Source organism: Spermophilus citellus (genome assembly GCF_964194105.1).
Source record: "Spermophilus citellus genome assembly, chromosome: 17".
In the NCBI taxonomy this organism is placed as follows: Eukaryota; Metazoa; Chordata; class Mammalia; order Rodentia; family Sciuridae; genus Spermophilus; species Spermophilus citellus.
The window spans coordinates 23104711-23122558 of record NC_138199.1 but is presented as its reverse complement, the minus strand read 5'-3'; the positions used below and the strand labels follow the sequence as shown (position 1 = coordinate 23122558).

The 17848-nt window shown below is 45.3% G+C and overlaps 2 protein-coding genes across 3 annotated transcripts; one reads left to right on the top strand and one right to left on the bottom strand.

Moving 5' to 3' along the window:
• Positions 1-968: 968 nt before the first annotated feature.
• ZMYND15 (zinc finger MYND-type containing 15) lies at positions 969-6923 on the bottom strand. Of its 2 annotated transcripts, none has more exons than XM_081270550.1 (14): positions 6789-6923; positions 5687-6302; positions 4795-5029; positions 4550-4705; positions 4117-4277; positions 3430-3582; positions 3054-3134; positions 2792-2908; positions 2615-2703; positions 2430-2528; positions 2143-2296; positions 1993-2051; positions 1571-1731; positions 969-1226 (listed from the first exon to the last, which is right to left on the bottom strand). In XM_081270550.1, exons 2-14 carry the CDS (start codon positions 6270-6272, stop codon positions 1052-1054), a joined length of 2226 nt encoding a protein of 741 aa, XP_081126676.1. In that variant the 5' UTR covers positions 6273-6302; positions 6789-6923; the 3' UTR covers positions 969-1051. The 2 variants fall into 2 exon arrangements, with proteins under 2 accessions (XP_081126676.1, XP_081126677.1); XM_081270551.1 differs by having other exon boundaries at positions 3054-3131.
• On the top strand, positions 6876-16206 carry CXCL16 (C-X-C motif chemokine ligand 16). Its single transcript, XM_081270552.1, has 6 exons — positions 6876-7009; positions 7395-7581; positions 7950-8088; positions 8352-8434; positions 15163-15582; positions 16034-16206. Exons 2-6 carry the CDS (start codon positions 7515-7517, stop codon positions 16072-16074), a joined length of 750 nt encoding a protein of 249 aa, XP_081126678.1. The 5' UTR covers positions 6876-7009; positions 7395-7514; the 3' UTR covers positions 16075-16206.
• Positions 16207-17848: the final 1642 nt, after the last annotated feature.

The following is a 17848-nucleotide window of genomic DNA, read 5'->3' as shown; positions in this document are numbered from 1 at the left end:
GGCCTCACTAAATTGATGAGGTTGAACTAAATTGCTGGCTTTGAACTTTCTATCCACCTGCTTCTGCCTCCCAGGCAGAGGGGATTATAGGCATGCACCATGGGGCCCAGCCTCAAATGAGTTTTTCTTTTTAAATATATACATATATTTTAGTTGTAGATGGACATAATACTTTTATTTCATTTATTTATGTCTATATGATGCTGAGGACTGAACCCAGCGCTTTACATGTGCTAGGCAAAAGCTTTGCCACTAAGCCACAACAGCAGCCCCTCAATTTTTAATTTTTTTTTTTTTTTGGTAGTTGTAAACAGACAGAATGCCTTTGTTTATTTTTATGTGGTGCTGAGGATCAAACCCAGTGTCTCACACATGTTAGGCAAGCGCTCTGCCACTGAGCTACAGCCCCAACCCTCAAATGTGTTTTAAAAGGATACTTTGGCAGTAATGTGGAAATGAGATATAATGAAGCTTGCAGTGGAACTGGTCGTAAGTAGATGGGTTTGAGTGATTTTAGGAGATCAACCCAGCAAAAATTGATATTATTAGATGTACAGGAAATGAGGGATGAGAGAAGGTGGAGCTGGGTGGCTAGGGTCTTTCACTGAATCCAAACCAAAGGGTCTGTGTGTCCCTAAAATGTTGTCTGCTTCCCTATCCACCAAAGAGAACCCAATTTCTGCTTCTTGGTCTTTCCTTGCTTTGAGGCAGATCTCTGAGGGTTATCCCGGCTGGAAAACGATTTACCTACATAAAAATCGGGAGAGGTTTGGGATTGTCAAGGAAGATCAGCATCCCAAAGCTGAGTGTGAGATCAGACAAGTGAAAAGGTTTGGGACAAAATCAGTCATTCCCAAATCCTTCTCTCCTTTCCTAGTTTAATGGCCCCATTAAAAACATGTAATCAAAGGATCTGTGACTCAGTGATTTCAAACAAGTAATTTTATTTACCTTTCCAGGTTCGGCCAACCAATCCTCCCCTTTGTATTTTTGTTTTCTTCTAGGATGTGTGTTTGGGAAGGGGGGGAGTTGACTGCTACCATCTTTGCACTCATCTCCGCCGGCGGACTCCGCGTCCAGCCTTCTTTTCTCCTCGACGCCTACGGGCGGGGGCAGGAGGAGCTACGGGAGTTGGGGCTGGGGGCGCGGGGCCGGGCGCCGCCGAGCGGGCCCCGCCGCCTTGGGGTGGCTTGTAGATCAGGTGGAAGATGAAGGCGTTGCAGTACCTGCGGGAGGCGCGTGGGCGCTGTCAGGGGCGGGGCCGGGGCTCTTAGGGGCGGGACTTACGGGCCTGGCATTCTGGGAGCGGGGCTAAATAGGGCTCAGCTCGCTAAACGGCGAGCAGGGCCTTTTGCATCGTAGGAAAAGGAGTTGGGGAGAGTTCGTGAACTGGATCCAAAGGGGTATATTGGAGATTATCTGGAACAGCGGGGATGGGGTGGTGGTGACTAGTGGGGACAAAAAAAGGAGGGCTATAGGGCTGAGGCGAGTAAGGTCCCAGGAGAACGGAGACCTTTTAGATGCAGAGAGTAAGAGAGGTTATGGGTCCAGAGGGAAAGTGGGCCCTTACCAAGGCATGCAGTTGTCCGCTGCTCTGAGGCGAAAGGGGGAGCGGAAGGGGTTGGGCTGTGGAGGACTGGTGCCCCCTCCCGTGGCCACTGCCATGGTCTGGTCGTCCATCACACAGCCATACTCGCTGCTCTCAGTGAAGAAAGCAGGCACTCGGAGAGACTGAGGTGGGGGCAGAGCCTTAGAGACTCCCTGAGAGGCTCCTCCCTCCAGATACATCCCAAGCCCCCAGGATGACAGTTGAAAACTGAGACCCTATGACACACCAGCATGCAACAGAGGCAGGAGGCAGTCACAGAGCTCAGAGGGTCCAGGACCCCGTGGGTGCTCTCCACGTTTGGGGAGCAGTTGATGTGGGAGAGGAGAGTACAGAGGCTTTCAGAAAAGGAAGGAGGGATTTGGGAAGAAAGTGAGATACCCCACCTGTAATCTGGGCAGAGAGCTCAGCCACGTGTCCTTGAGACCAAAGCCGGAATTAAATCCTGCCCAGGGAGAGCAGAGAGATGCTGGCTTCCATGGTCTCCTTCTCTCCTCCCTTCCCCATACTTCTCTCCCTTAGTCCCAGGCTCTTACCAATAACAAGGTCAGGCTTGGGCCCCTGGAGCAGATGATAGGGTCTGGCTGACACCTTGATCTGCAGGTCCCTACGACCCCCTTTCTCTTTAGTTCCAGAGTTTAGCCGTGCGGATACTCCAGAATTAGGACGGACAGACACCTCAGGGCCATCCTGTGGAGCCAAGGGTCGGGCGGAGAAGCCACCAGAATTCAGGTGGATGCACCAGTTAAGACAGAAGAATGGGAAGAGGAAGACAAACATTGGGAGGCCAATAGAAGGATCAGGGCCTTCTTCAAGCCCTCACCCTTTGCAGGGTAAAATGTTGCTGGTCATTCTCAGGTGGCAAGGCATCACCCACAAACTGCAGCTCCAGGGCCACATGGGGAAGTAAGACCAAAAGCTCCTGAAGAACAAAGATAAGACAGGTCTAGCTCCCATCCTGTGTCCACCCCACAGCCAATGCCAGTCTCCAGGCCAGGAAAGACTTACCCAAAACACCATTACAAGGTCAAACTCTTTCCCTGCCTCTACCACATGGATCTTCAGCGACTGCTTGTTCTGTATATTGAGCTCAGGGACTAAGGAGAGGCCAGTTTTTAAGGATATGGTCTTTCTCACTGACCCCTCCTGCTCCTACATCCCCCCATCCTACCCTGTACTCCTTACAGGACTGGGGCACGAGGTGGGTGATGACGTAGTACACAGTCAGCGGGTAGGTGAGAAGCACAGCCATGGGGGAGTCGAGGCTGAGGCCCCGCCATGTGTAGTAATCCTGCCAGGAGCCTGGGGGAGAGTGGATTACTGGAGGACCCAGCTCCAAGCCTGAACCCCAACCTTTCTGGTCTAATAGCTCCCTTTTTCTCAGACACCCAGGCCTTTAGCCTTCCCTGTCCCCACCTCTGGTTCCTTCAGGGCCCTTCCTGCTCACCAAAGAGGGCCTTGGGTGGATCTGAGGGCACTGGAGGCATCAGGGCAGGACCATCCCCCTGGAGAAGCTGGTAGGGATCTCCTGAGAGGATAAAAAGAAGAGGGAACCTTCACCTGACCCAACTTCTATTGCTTCCAGAAGAGCTGCGTCCTCTGAGAGAGGGCCTAGAACTGTATTAGGAGGGATGAGAGCCTTTTAAGGGTCAAGGCTACTGGATGGGATAGGCAGGGTGACCCCTTTGAAGGCTTCAGAGAGGGTTGAAATGGCACAGTTGGTGTTGGTAGGGGTTTGGTGTGTATATGAAGGAATTATCTGGGACCTGGTCAACTTTTTCTTCCCAATCCTTTCCTCTAGGCTGAGGACAGTCCCCACGCACCACTGAGAAGAAGGCCAAGGGATGGTGTGCTGCCCCGGGGGTGCCTGGGGGTGCCAGGTCCTGGAATCAGCATGCTGAGGTGAGTCCAGTAGCCGCGAGTGAGTCCCCGGGAGGCCAGGAAGGCTTCCTTGTTAAAGGTTTCGCTGGTCACCTCTGGAGAAGGAGAGGAAGTATTGAGGGCCTGGTGTTGAGGCCCCAAGACTTGAGCTCTGCTCAACTTTCCCCAAGGAATCTGGGTCTGAGTCTGTTTCTAGTCAGGAGGGAACTATCATTTCTGAAAGTCTACAGTATACCAGGCACAGAGCCTACACCATCCTTGTAACAATTCTGTGGGATTTTACATTTGTTAGTATTCCTCTTTTACAGATAAGGAAACTAAGCTTCCAAGAAGTAACATGATATGTTTAAGGTTGCACTGACAGTTGGTGGTGGAGCTGAGAAGCAAGCATTTGAAACCTACCCGAAAGTCCCCTGAGCTCTCACTGGGACCCAAGCACCTGGTTTTTCATTTCAGAGATCCTTTCTCTAGCCCCAAATACCCAGTACCCAAACTTTATTCCAGGGATCTAGATTTCAGTCAAAGGCACTTAGTTTTCTGTTCCAGAACCTTGTTTCCAGGTACCCAGGCCCTATCTCAAAGACCTGGTCCTAGTGTTCACCCAGCCCACTCTGAACTCCTTATGGTACCTGCAGTGTAGGTGAAAGGCAGAGTTGCCAGTTCCCCTGCCCGCTCCATGAAAGCCGCAAGCCTTGGGCACCAAAATCGGTGGCTCACATCATCTGGACATCGCCGCCAATCAGCCCGGAGACAAGTCTCTCCACAGTACAATACGGCACTGCACTGGGGACTGGGGGGACATGGGGTGGTAGGCACCTAGTGTTAATCTCTCTAAGTCCTGTCTGCTGGCCGTCTGCCCCACAGCTGCCCATATGTCATTTGGCCTTTTTGTCTTATACACTCTAACTTACCTGTAATTCCTGTTTGTTTTTTTTCCATCTCTGTCTTTGTATTTCCCTGACCCTCCCCGTCTGTCTCCAACTGACCTGGCTTGCTTTTTTTTTTTTTTTTTCTTCCTGTTAAGAGTCTTTTTTTCAGACTCCATCTTTGTGGGCTACTCACCAGGGTGACAGCTTCACTTCAAAGCTATGCCTGTGACAAACATGGCAGGTTCGAGCCCGAAGGGAGGCAAAGGTGAAGCCTGGCCGAGGACCCCATGTCCGCATTGGAGTCTTTGCTAACTTCACACCCAGCCTTGGGACCAGATTCTCCAGTTCTCTGAAGTGGAGATGGCATCAGGATGGGGTAAGGGGCCTCCAGTGTCCAGGCCCTAGACCTCCCCATCCTCTAATACCAGATTTCTGTACCTATGCAGCTGAGCATCTCCCACTGTAAGCTGTCGCGGCTTTCGGGGGTCCCCAGAGCCCATGGGGCAGGCCATGCTGTGGCAGAGAAGAGCATAGGCCCGAGGAGCTAGGTTCTCAGTTCCTGAACCCCGGCCTGAATTCCCTTGGACTCCATCCACTAGCAGATCAATGCCCAAGATGGTGCCATGCTCATCCGTCACCAGTAAGAGGCAGGAAAGATGCAGGGGGCCAGTCTCTGGGGAAAGAGAGAAAATTTGGGAGAGACAATAGGGAACAAAGATGTACAGGGACAGGAGTATCAAACTCAAATGCTGTGGGGGTTAGGCACAAGTAAGTTCAGTGAGTAAAGGAGCCTAGGTAGAGAGGCCCTGCCTCATTTAAGGCAACTGTTACTACACAGTACCAGAATTTGCCACGTGCAGAAATGTAGGCACACTGTCAGAATTTTAGATTTTTCTTAAGGAAGTATAAATCTAGACTTCTGGGGATTTTGGGTTTTCTTCTTTTTTGGTACTGGGGATCAAACATAGGGTGCTTTACTACTGAGATACATATTCAGCCCTTTTTATTTTTTATTTTGAGTCAGGACCTCATTAAGATGCTGACACCCTCAAACTTGCAGTCTTCCTGCCTCAGCCTCCCAAGTTGCTGGAATTATACGCATGCACCCTGATGCCCAGATCATACTTTTGGATTTTCATCACTTTCAATGTTTAAATGTTGATTTGAAAAATAAAAAAAAACTCTGTGGTTGATGAAAACACTTTTTTGGTCCAGATGATCCAAAGGCCACCAGTTTGTGATCCCTAACTGAGTCTGAGTGAGAGGGGATGGCCTCATAAGGGGAGGATGGCTGGGCAGGACATAGGGCAGGCTGGCTCTGGGTTCTTACCACTCCTGCGTTCCTTTCTCTTCTCAGGTCCCATTTCATCCTCCACTTTGTAATCTCGGCAGCCATCCTCACCACAAGCCTCCTGTTCAGCCTCCTCTGGCTCCCCTGGAGGCTTGGCTTCCTGAGGGGATTCCCTACTGGTAGTGGCTGGTTCCCCATCCTCCTGTGGTTCCACCTTCTCTGTGCCTGCACCCTCCTCCTCTCCATTCTCTCGTTCTTCATCTTCTTCCCCCTCCTCTTCCCCTTCCTCCCCATCCTCTAGGCTGACAAAGCTGACATAGGGGCTCAGGTCTTGAAGGTGGAGTGGAGGCTCATCTCCCAGGAGCCGGGCAGCCCCCAGGCCTGGTCCAGGGCCTGGCTCTGCCCCTTGCCCCAGGCTGATGCCCACACTACGGTTGGGCAAGACATGGAGCACCCAAAGGGCGGGGTCCTGGGGCAGCCTTCTGATTTGAGCCTCCAGCTGTCGCCAGCGGCCCTCAAGGCTGGCCCCCACAGCCCCCCGTTCTGCCACAAACTTGCGGAACCAGCCAAAGAGGAGAGCAGCGAAATCAAGGAACTCATCGCGGTATCCAGACACAAACTCCATGTCTTCAGGGGCACAGGGCCTGGGCCCAGACTGAGCATAGGAAGTAATAGGGTAGTGTTGAGAAAGTTTGGGGCAGGGTCACTAAATGGGCGAGAATGGGGTTTTGAAGGTCACTTAGGGTGGATCTATGGATGAATATTAGGAGCTGAGAGTAGGGTTTTTGGGAATGAGGATGGGAGATTGGGGTGAGAATGGTGGAGGAGGACCTGGATTGGAAAGTGAGCTATTAGCGTTGAAGATGAGTACTCAGGGATGAGATGGTATTCTGAGCTCAAAAATTGAGTACTCAAATTCTCTAAAGTAAGGTTTTAATTACAGGTAGAGATGAGGTAGGGTTAATCCTATAGGGAAGGGCTTGTGAGGAAGGAAGACCCACTGATCTATGGGGTATGGGAAGAGGGAATAGAAGCTGAGGCATCCCTTGGAGTTTGGCGTGAGCCCCAGTAGACCTAGCCCTACCCGGTCGCCCTACTCCTCCGGTACCTGCAGCCGCCACTACTTTTCGAAGGTAAATACCTCGGGTGGGGGGCGGTCGTGACGTCAGGGCTGCCCGAGCCCACGGCCAGTCCCTCGGGTGGCCACGCCCCCCCGAAGTGGGTGTCTTGGCGGGTGGCTGCCCTAGCCAGTGCGTGCGCTGCTGAGCCAGAGTCCTATGACCGCTTCACCTCTGCGCACCGCAGAGTGGATCCCGCCGCGACGGAGAGGAGGAGCCGGGAAGTGAAAGCATGCTGGAGCAGGTGGGAGTCTAGCCATTCATCCATTTCACAGGTCCGCGGACTGGCCTGTGGCGGCCAGAGGGGCTGGCATCCCTGAACCGAACTCGATCATCCCGTATAGTAACTGCCCGCCTACACAGACTCGTCTCACCCCGAAGTCTGAGTTTTCTTTCGGTTTCGTCGGACATTCCTGACCGCCCCCTGAGTCCACTCTGGGTTAGGCACGGGGCTAAGGAGCTCAGCTTTGGGAATTTCCCTGTCGCGGGTGGCAGACGCGGCACGGGCTCGGAAATACTGACCAAAGGTCGGTTCGGGACGGCGCGAGCGCTGGGCGGAAGGCCGCCTCCGCCTCGCGCCCTCTCCCCAGCCGAGACTTGGCACCTACGGCCCCCGCAATCTTCTCCAGAACCTGAGGCGGGCGGGGGAAGGAAGCGAAAGCCATCGAGAAATTAGCTGGACGTCACACTCTCCGATCCGGAGTCAGGGAGAGGCGGCCCTATGAGCTAAACTCCCCTCGATCCCGGAGATGAGACCGAGCTCGGGACCCCTGCTCCCCGAGCTCCTATTTCTGCTAACGCTGCAGATTCTGCCAGGTTAGTCTGGAGCGGGTTCATAGTCTGGAGCCCGGAGTCCCGGGAAGAGAATGCGCTAGGGAAGGGGACACTAGGGCCGCGGTGTTGAGTGCAGAACTGGGGCGCTGCAGGGCTCCCAAGGCAATTGGGACAAGGGGAAGTTGCTTGGGATTGGGAACGGAGGCTGGAGACAACGGGGTCCTGGTGGGATTATGGACGTTTTGGAGGGGTGCGGTGTGTGATGTGTGGGTTGAGGCTGCGGGTCAGACCCCCCAAGGCCTAGGGGGAGAGGCTGCATGGGATAATGAGTTGGAGACTAAGTAGATTAAGTACCAGCGGTGGGAGATTCTTGGCCTGAGAACAGGTACGATCGCCTCTATCCCGTTCAGGTGATGGCAACGAAGGCAGCATCGCTGGAAGCTGTCCCTGTGATGAAATAATTTCTTTTGATAACCCAGTACCCTTGCAAACCATGAATCGTTACCGAAGAAACTTGAGAGCCTACCGTGACTGTCGAACCCACATCTGGTAATCTCCCTCACCCAGCTGGCAGCGCCTAACTGTCCGTCCCTGCCAGTTGTCTCCAGGAATCCTCTCTGGATTCGGGGTGAATCCTGCCCCGTCTCGGAGTTCTGTTCCTTCTAACTCTCTGCACCATCTTTTTTTCTGTTTCACTTCACTGGGGATTTCCAGTCTCCGCAGAAACAACTTTCTTTGGGTGACGTTATGTCTCTGGAATGAGGGAAGGTGGGGAAGGTGCTGCTGCTGAGACCAGGTTCTGTTTCTTGCAGGTTTCAGCTAATTAAGAAGAATGTATGTGGGAACATCAAAGACCAAGGGGTTCGTGAATTAATGAGCTGCTTTGATCGCGGAGGTGAGAACTTTGCCTTTCCTCCTCAACTTTGGGCACGGCAGCTTTCCACCTTATAAATTCCTTCGCCTCTGCCCTTAAGCAGAGACATTACATCCTTGAAGCTTCTGATTCTGGCCAAAGTACTTTCTTTTTTTTTTTTTTTTTTTTTTTTTTTTTAAGAATGAGGTTTGTTTTGTTTTTTTTTTAGCTCGCAGTTATAGAGTATTTTTTTAAAGAGAGAGAGAGAGAGAGAGAGAGAGAGAGAGAGAATTTTCAATATTTATTTTTAGTTCTCGGCAGACACAACATCTTTGTTGGTATGTGGTGCTGAGGATCGAACCCGGGCCGCACGCATGCCAGACGAGGACGCTACCGCTTGAGCCACATCCCCAGCCCTGGCTAAAGTACTCTCGCTTAAGTCCATATCTACCAAACATCATTTATCAGCTCCTTCACGATTTTTTTTTTTGCCAGTTCTACCTCATGTGATATTTTGTACTTAATATTTTTCTTGAAATCACTATCATATAAAACGTTTTCATATATAAAATAATCACTGTTGTATTTTCCTTGAAATCACTTGACGGTATTATTTTCATTTTCCAATATTTAATTATGAAAATTTAGACATATATAAAAGTTTAAAGAATTGTACAATGAACAATGATATGTCCATCACCTAGACTGCAATATTTGATTTATATATACCTATATCTCACATATAAAGCAAATATTTACAATATATGATATTCACAATATTGAGATTACATCATTTACTGTATTTGCTTATTGCATACCCTTCTCTATCATTAACCCATCTTATTTTTTTTTAAATTGTTCTACATTTTTATTGGTGCATTATAGTTGTACATAATGGTGGGGGGTTTGTTGTTACATATTCATACATGTACACAATATAACAATATAATTTGGCCAGTTTCACTGCCCAGTATTTCCCCTTGCCCTTCCCTTCTCCATCCCCCTGGTCCCTTTCTTCTGTTGTACTGATCTTCCTTTGATTTTCATGAGACACGCCCCCTTTCATTCCCTTTTTCTTCTTCCACAGATGACAGAAAGCATGGCCCTTGACCTTTTTAGTTTATTTTGTTTTGCTTAACATAATGTTCTCAAGTCTTCCATCCATTTTCTGCAATTTCATTTTTCTTTAGATCCATCTTATTTTTTGATGCCTGCCTGCCTGCCTTTCTCTCTCTATTTCTTTCTTGAACCCAGGGGCACTTCCTCATTTTTCTTTAGATCCATCTTAATTTTTGATGGATTTCTTCTCTCTCTCTCTCTCTCTCTCTCTCTCTCTCTCTCTCTCTCTCTGGTACTGGAGAGTGAACCCAGGGCACTACCACTGAGCTACATCCCCAGTCCTTTTTATTTTTCATTTTGGGACAGGGCTCCCTAAGTTGCTGAGGGTCTGGCTAAATTGCTGAGTTTGACCTTGAACTTGTGATCCTGCTTCAATTTGTGTCTCACAGTGGCTGACTTTGTGATGCATTTCAACCTAAGTTGTAGGCATGGTTATATTTCATCCCAAAATGTTTAAGCATGTATATTATTAAGTAGTGTTCAAAATTTCACTGCTCTTTTTTGGGGGTATATTTTGCATATAGTGAAGTGAATAAATCATAAGTGTACACAAGTTGGTTTTGCAAAAAAATTTGTTTAACAATTTGTCCTAAAAAATGTCATCTGTGAAGTCACTATATATTTTTATTTCATATATATATTGGTACCACAGATTGAACCTAGGGGTGCTTAACCACTGAGCCACATCCCCAGCCCTTTTTAAAATATTTTATTTAGAGACAGGGTCTCAATGAGTTGCTAAATGCCTCCTAAATTGCTGATGCTGTCTTTGAAATCATGATCCTCCTGCCTAAGCCTCCTGAATTGCTGGGATTATAGGTGTACACCACTGCACCTGGCTGAAGTCACATATTTGATGTGCTGATTGTATTTTGCTCTTGAAATAAATACACAGCTATTAAAATACAAACTGTTCTTTGATGTCCTACCTAAAGTTGTGAAGTATAGTCCTTCAGGCTACATAGACCTGTTATTTCTTTAATCCTCACAGCTACCCTGGCCCTTGGTACTACAATTATACTCATTTGACAGCTGAAAGAAGTTAGTCCCAGAGAGTTTAGAGATGAGGGGCAAGGTCAAACAGCTATTTTGTGGCACAGCTCAGGGTACAATCCAAGCCTCCTGATTATCCAGTTCAGGACATTCACTTGTCTCAGTAGTTCTATCTTGGGGTTTGCTAACTTCCTTGTCCCCTGCCTTTCTCAGCTGTTGCTGTCTCCCTCCCTCTCTTGGCCTTCAGTTGTCCCCTTGATGTTGTCCTTAACCTACTATCCTTCTCTTTGTTTTTTTTTTTTTAGTATTTTAATTATTCATTTATTTTTTTAATTTTTTTTAATTTTTTTATTGGTTGTTCACAACATTACAAAGCTCTTGACATATCATATTTCATACATTAGATTGAAGTGGGTTATGAACCCCCAATTTTACCCCAAATGCAGATTGCAGAACCACATCGGTTACACATCCACAATTTTACATAATGCCCTATTAGTAATTGTTGTATTCTGCTACATTTCCTATCCCCTACTATCCCCCCTCCCCTCCCCTCCCATCTTCTCTCTCTACCCCATCTACTGTAATTCATTTCTCTCCTTGTTTATTTTCCCATTCCCCTCACAACCTCTTATATGTAATTTTGTATAGCAATGAGGGTCTCCCTTCATTTCCATGCAATTTCCCTTCTCTCTCCCTTTCCCTCCCATCTCATGTCTCTGTTTAATGTTAATCTTTTCTTCCTACTCTTCCTCCCTGCTCTGTTCATAGTTGCTCTCATTATATCAAAGAAGACATTTGGTATTTGTTTTTTAGGGATTGGCTAGCTTCACTAAGCATAATCTGCTCTAGTGCCATCCATTTCCCTGCAAATTCTATGATTTTGTCATTTTTTATTGCTGCATAGTACTCCATTGTGTATAGATGCCAAATTTTTTTTATCCATTCATCTATTGAAGGGCATCTGGGTTGGTTCCACAGTCTAGCTATTGTGAATTGTGCTGCTATGAACATCGATGTGGCAGTATCCCTGTAGCATGCTCTTTTAATGTCTTCAGGGAATAGTCCGAGAAGGGCAATAGCAGGGTCAAATGGTGGTTCCATTCCCAGCTTTCCCAGGAATCTCCAAACTGCTTTCCAAATTGGCCGCACCAATTTGCAGTCCCACCAGCAATGTACAAGTGTACCCTTTTCTCCACATCCTCGCCAGCACTTGTTGTTGTTTGACTTCATAGTGGCTGCCAATCTTACTGGAGTGAGATGGTATCTTAGGGTGGTTTTGATTTGCATTTCTCTGACTGCTAGAGATGGTGAGCATTTTTTCATGTACTTGTTGATTGATTGTATATCCTCCTCTGAGAAGTGTCTGTTCAGGTCCTTGGCCCATTTGTTGATTGGGTTATTTGTTATCTTATTGTCTAATTTTTTGAGTTCTTTGTATACTCTGGATATTAGGGCTCTATCTGAAGTGTGAGGAGTAAAAATTTGTTCCCAGGATGTAGGCTCCCTATTTACCTCTCTTATTGTTTCTCTTGCTGAGAAAAAACTTTTAAGTTTAATTAAGTCCCATTTGTTGATTCTTGTTATTAACTCTTGTGCTATGGGTGTCCTATTAAGGAATTTGGAGCCCGACCCCACAATATGTAGATCAGAGCCAACTTTTTCTTCTATCAGATGCAGAGTCTCTGATTTGATATCAAGCTCCTTGATCCATTTTGAGTTAACTTTTGTGCATGGCGAGAGAAAGGGATTCAGTTTCATTTTGTTGTATATGGATTTCCAGTTTTCCCAACACCATTTGTTGAAGATGCTATCCTTCCTCCATTGCATGCTTTTAGCACCTTTATCAAATATAAGATAGTTGTAACTTTGTGGATTAGTCTCTGTGTCCTCTATTCTATACCATTGGTCCACCTGCCTGTTTTGGTACCAGTACCATGCTGTTTTTGTCACTATTGCTCTGTAATATAGTTTGAAATCTGGTATCGCTATACCGCCTGATTCACACTTCCTGTTTAGAATTGCTTTTGCTATTCTGGGTCTTTTATTTTTCCATATGAATTTCATGATTGCTTTATCTATTTCTACAAGAAATGCCATTGGGATTTTGATTGGCATTGCATTAAACCTATAGAGAACTTTTGGTAATATTGCCATTTTGATGTTAGTTCTGCCTATCCATGAACAGGGTATATTTTTCCATCTTCTAAGATCTTCTACTTCTCTCTTTAGGGTTCTGTAGTTTTCATTGTATAAATCTTTCACCTCTTTTGTTAGGTTGATTCCCAAGTATTTTATTTTTTTTGAGGATATTGTGAATGGAGTGTTTTTCCTCATTTCTGTTTCAGAAGTTTTGTCGCTGATATACAGAAATGCCTTTGATTTATGCGTGTTGATTTTATATCCTGCCACTTTGCTGAATTCATTTATTAGTTCTAGTAGTTTCTTTGTAGACCCTTTTGGGTCTTCTAGGTATAGAATCATGTCATCTGCAAATAGTGATAATTTAAGTTCTTCTTTTCCAATTTTTATGCCTTTAATTTCTTTCGTCTGTCTAATTGCTCTGACCAGTGTTTCGAGAACTATATTGAATAGAAGTGGTGATAGAGGGCATCCCTGTCTTGTTCCAGATTTTAGAGGGAATGCCTTTAACTTTTGTCCATTCAGAATGATGCTAGCCTGAGGCTTAGCATAGATAGCTTTTACAATGTCAAGGTAAGTTCCTGTTATCCCTAGTTTTTCTAATGTTTTGAACATAAAGGGATGCTGTACTTTGTCGAATGCTTTCTCTGCATCTATCGAGATGATCATATGGTTCTTATCTTTAAGTCTATTGATGTGGTGAATAACATTTATTGATTTCCGTATGTTGAACCATCCTTGCATCCCAGGGATGAACCCTACTTGATCATGGTGCACAATTTTTTGATGTGTTTTTGTATTCGATTCGCCAGAATTTTATTGAGGATTTTTGCATCTAGGTTCATTAGAGATATTGGTCTGTAGTTTTCTTTCTTTGAGGTGTCTTTGTCTGGTTTCGGAATCAGGGTGATGTTGGCCTCATAGAATGAATTTGGAAGAGCTCCCTCTTTTTCTATTTCCTGAAATAACTTGAAAAGTATTGGTATTAATTCTTCTTTAAAGGTTTTGTAAAACTCCGCTGTATACCCATCCGGTCCTGGGCTTTTCTTGGTTGGTAGTCTTTTGATGGCTTCTTCAATTTCATCCATTGATATTGGTCTGTTCAAATTGTGTGTATCCTCCTGACTCAGTCTGGGCAAATCATATGACTTAAGAAATTTATCGATGTCTTCACTATCTTCTATTTTATTGGAATATAGGTTTTCAAAATAATTTCTAATTGTCTTCTGTATTTCTGTAGCATCTGTTGTGATATTGCCTTTTTCATCCCGTATGTTAGTAATTTGAGTTCTCTCTCTTCTTCTCTTCGTTAGCATGGCTAAAGGTCTGTCGATCTTATTTATTTTTTCGAAGAACCAACTTTTAGTTTTGTTAATTTTTTCAATAGTTTCTTTTGTTTCAATTTCATTGATTTCCGCTCTCATTTCAATTATTTCTTGCCTTCTGCTACATTTGCTGTTGTTTTGCTCTTCCTTTTCTAGGGCTTTGAGATGAAGTGTGAGCTCATTTATTTGTTGGTTTTTTCTTTTTTTCACCAGGCGATGAATTTTCCTCTTAAAACTGCTTTCATTGTGTCCCATAGATTCTGATATGTTGTGTCTGTATTTTCATTTATCTCTAAGAATTTTTTGATTTCCTCCTTTATGTCTTCTGTAACCCACTGATCATTCAGTAACATATTGTTCATTTTCCATGTGATGTAGAATTTTTCCTTCCTTCTTTTATCATTGATTTCCAGTTTCATTCCATTCTCTTTGTTGAGGCTTGGAACACCATACCCCAAACCATGGCCCCTTAACAACTGAGAGACTGCCAAAGCAAGCTCACTCTGACCTTCCACCATCTTTCTGTGTTCCCTAAAGGAATTCTATGACCTACCTCATCTGAAAATAAGTCATAATATTCTCCTTCCACAGGGGTCCTGCCCTATACTGGGAGGCCAAGAAGAATTGGAATAGGCAAGCTTTGCTGGTCTCCTCCAACCCCATTTATCACCACTAGATCATACCCTTTTTGTACATATTTCTACATAACTGTCCATTCTTCATTCAATCTAAGGACAAAAATATTTTTTTTTCCTGAATCTGGGTCTTCTTTCTGAAGGCTCCCATGCCCTGTAAAACTGATTGAATACATTTGTTATGCTTTTCTCTTGTTAGTATCTAATTTCTTTGGGGGATACATGGGGGTTAAACTCAGGAGTGCTCTCTCATTGAGATACATCCCCAGTTCTTTTAATTTTTTATGTTGATACATGGTCTCCCTAAGTTACTGAGGGTTGCTAAATTGCTGATGCTGTCCTCAAATTTGTAATCCTCCTTCCTCAGCCTCCTGAATTGCTGGGATGGCAGGTGTATGCCATCACACCCAGCTTTAATCTTTTTTTTGGATGTTATTGGGGTGTCAGCCATGATTTGGGGGATGAATGAGGAAATTTACCACTTTTTCTTTCCTGTACCTCTGTCTGATGTCACCTATTCCCTGATATCCCTGCTCCTCACTTCTTTCCTCTTCAGAGTGTGGATATGAACATGGGAAGAATCGGGTCAACCAGGAGCACTTACTTTTTCCCAGCACTCCAATTCCTGAGCCCACAGAGTTGGCACCTCCAGATACGAGCACTCCTGCCCAGATGTACCTGCCACCTACTCAGCAGTCTACCCAGCAATTCATGCTTCCATCAGGAGTGCTGCCTTTGGACAAAGAGCTCACTCACCTAAAGGAAACCACCACTTTCACTGTGGGTTATAATCTGGGAATTTGGTTTAAGGATGGAGAGAAACAGAGGCAGAAGGAAGAAATGGAAGGCACTGCAATTAACAAATCAGTCATGGTGGCAGTGCCGTCCCTCCTGGCCATTGTCTTCATTCTCACTGGAGTCGTCCTTTATGTGTTGTGCAAAAGGAGGAGGGAACAGTCTCTGCAGTGCTCTCCAGGTAAACTGGGCTTGTGAATCCCTCCCCCAGGGATCCAGGATTCCTTCCTGGCAGGACTCTTGCCCCTGGTAGTTCTCAGGTAGCTGGAAACCTGACCCTGGCACACAAATATTAACATTTCCTGTGCTACAGAACACAGGAAGAGTCAGCCAGAGACTATGGAGTAGAGAGGGAGGGAAGTCACCCTGGGCCCACGGGCCAGTACTTGGACTTTAAAGTCAGGCAGTGCTTGGAGCAACATCAAGGAGATGGCAGCTGGACTAGGCTAGTGGGAAATGAACTTGTGGAAAAGGGTGAGGACCATTCAATAAATTCACAAATCCTCTATTGAGTACTTACTATATACCAGGCCCTAGATGTCTTAGAGTCTGACTCCCCAGTTCAAATTATTATCTACTTCTCCAACTCCCTTTGATCTCAGAGCTCATCTCTATTTCTTTATCCTTTTCAGGTTTGCATTATACACCTGTGGCAACAGTCTTCAATGCCTAAGCCAAGAAATGAAGCTTGTGTGGTCTGGGGTTGTAGCTCAGTGGTAGAGTACCTCCCTAGACTGTGTGAGGCTCTGGGTTTGATCCTGAGCACATAAAAATAAATAAAATGAAAGTATGTGTCCACCTACAACTTGTGAGCCTAAAGTTGGTTTGTTTTTATATTTTATGTAATTAATACAACTTCTGACACATATTAGGTACTATATTCAGTATTTAATATGACTAACCAATCAATGAACTTTCTTAGCCTCCTATCCTCATATTGGGGACTGAACCCAGGGCTTCAAACATGCTAGGCAAGTGCTCTACCACTGAGCTACATCCCCAGCATTTTTTTATTTTTGAGTCAGGGACTCTGTAAATTGGCTGGCCTCGAACTTGGATCCTCCTGCCTCAGCCTCTGAGCAACTCGGACTAGAGGCATGTTGTTCCCCACCCCCCTTTTTTTGGGGGGGGATTGAACCTAGGGGTGCTTAACCAATGAGCCACATTCCCCGCCCTTTTAAACTTTACATACAGACAGGGTCTCACCAAGTTGCTTAGGGCCTTGCTAAGTTGCTGACACTGGCTTTGAACTTGTGATCCTCCTGTCTCAGCCTTCTAAACTGCTGGGATTACAGGTGTATGCCACTGTACCAGGCAAACTTTGTCCCCCTTAAAAAAAAATCAATATTATAAAATCTGGGTGCTGAGGATGTACCTCAGTGGTAGAGTGCTTGCTTAGCATGTGTGAGGCCCTGGTTTAAATCCCTATCTATGCCAAAAAAAAATCTAAAAGAAAATAAAATCTGCCTTTTATCCTACATAATGATAGCTTAGACAAAATCTATATGTGCTTCTTAACTAATAAAAATTATTTTAGCATATTATAATGATGTGCCACATCAATGTTTATAGTAGCTCAATTCACAGTACTAAGCTCTGGAACCAACCTAGGTACCCTTCAACAGATAAATGGACAAAAAATAAAAGTATTGTGATACACACACACACACATACGAATATTATTCAGCAATAAAGACTGAAATATTTGCTGGCAAATGGATGAATCTAGAAATGATCATGCTAAATGAAACAAGCCAATTCTGAAAAACCAAAAGCTGAATGTTGTCTCTTATATATGGATGCTAATACACAATAAGGGGCATGGGGAGAGAAGAATAGAAGTACTTTGGATTAGACAAAGACAGTAGAATGAATCAGATATTACTTCCCTATGTTTTATATGAATACATGACCAGTGTAACTCCATATCATGTACAACTGAAAGAATGCATGTATAATATGTCAAAATAAATTCTATTGTCATATATAACTAAAAAGAACAAATTTAAAAAGAAATATAAAAAATAAATAAATAATTATTTTTAGGATCTATAATCCCAGTGACTTGGGAAGGTGAGACAGGAGGATCTTAAGTTTGATGGCAGTCTGGGCAACTAAGAAAGACCACGTCTCTAAATAAAATAAAAAGGACTGGGGAGATAGCTCAGTGGTAGAATATTCCTGGGTCAATCCCTAGCATTAAATTTTTTTTTTTTTTTTTTTAGAATTGTTGACTCTTTTCTCTATAGACATTTGCTTTAGGCCCTTCCCCCTTACCGTGACACCTGTCTTCAGTTTTGCTGCTGATGGTTCCTCCTAGTCACAAGTATCCTGCACACTATACCAGTGGTTCCTCTCCAACCTCACACCAAAGGTCTGGGCCCTCCCACTTTCCATCCTCAGTGGCTTTGTGCTGATGCAGTTCAGGCCAGGTTTACTTCTTCATC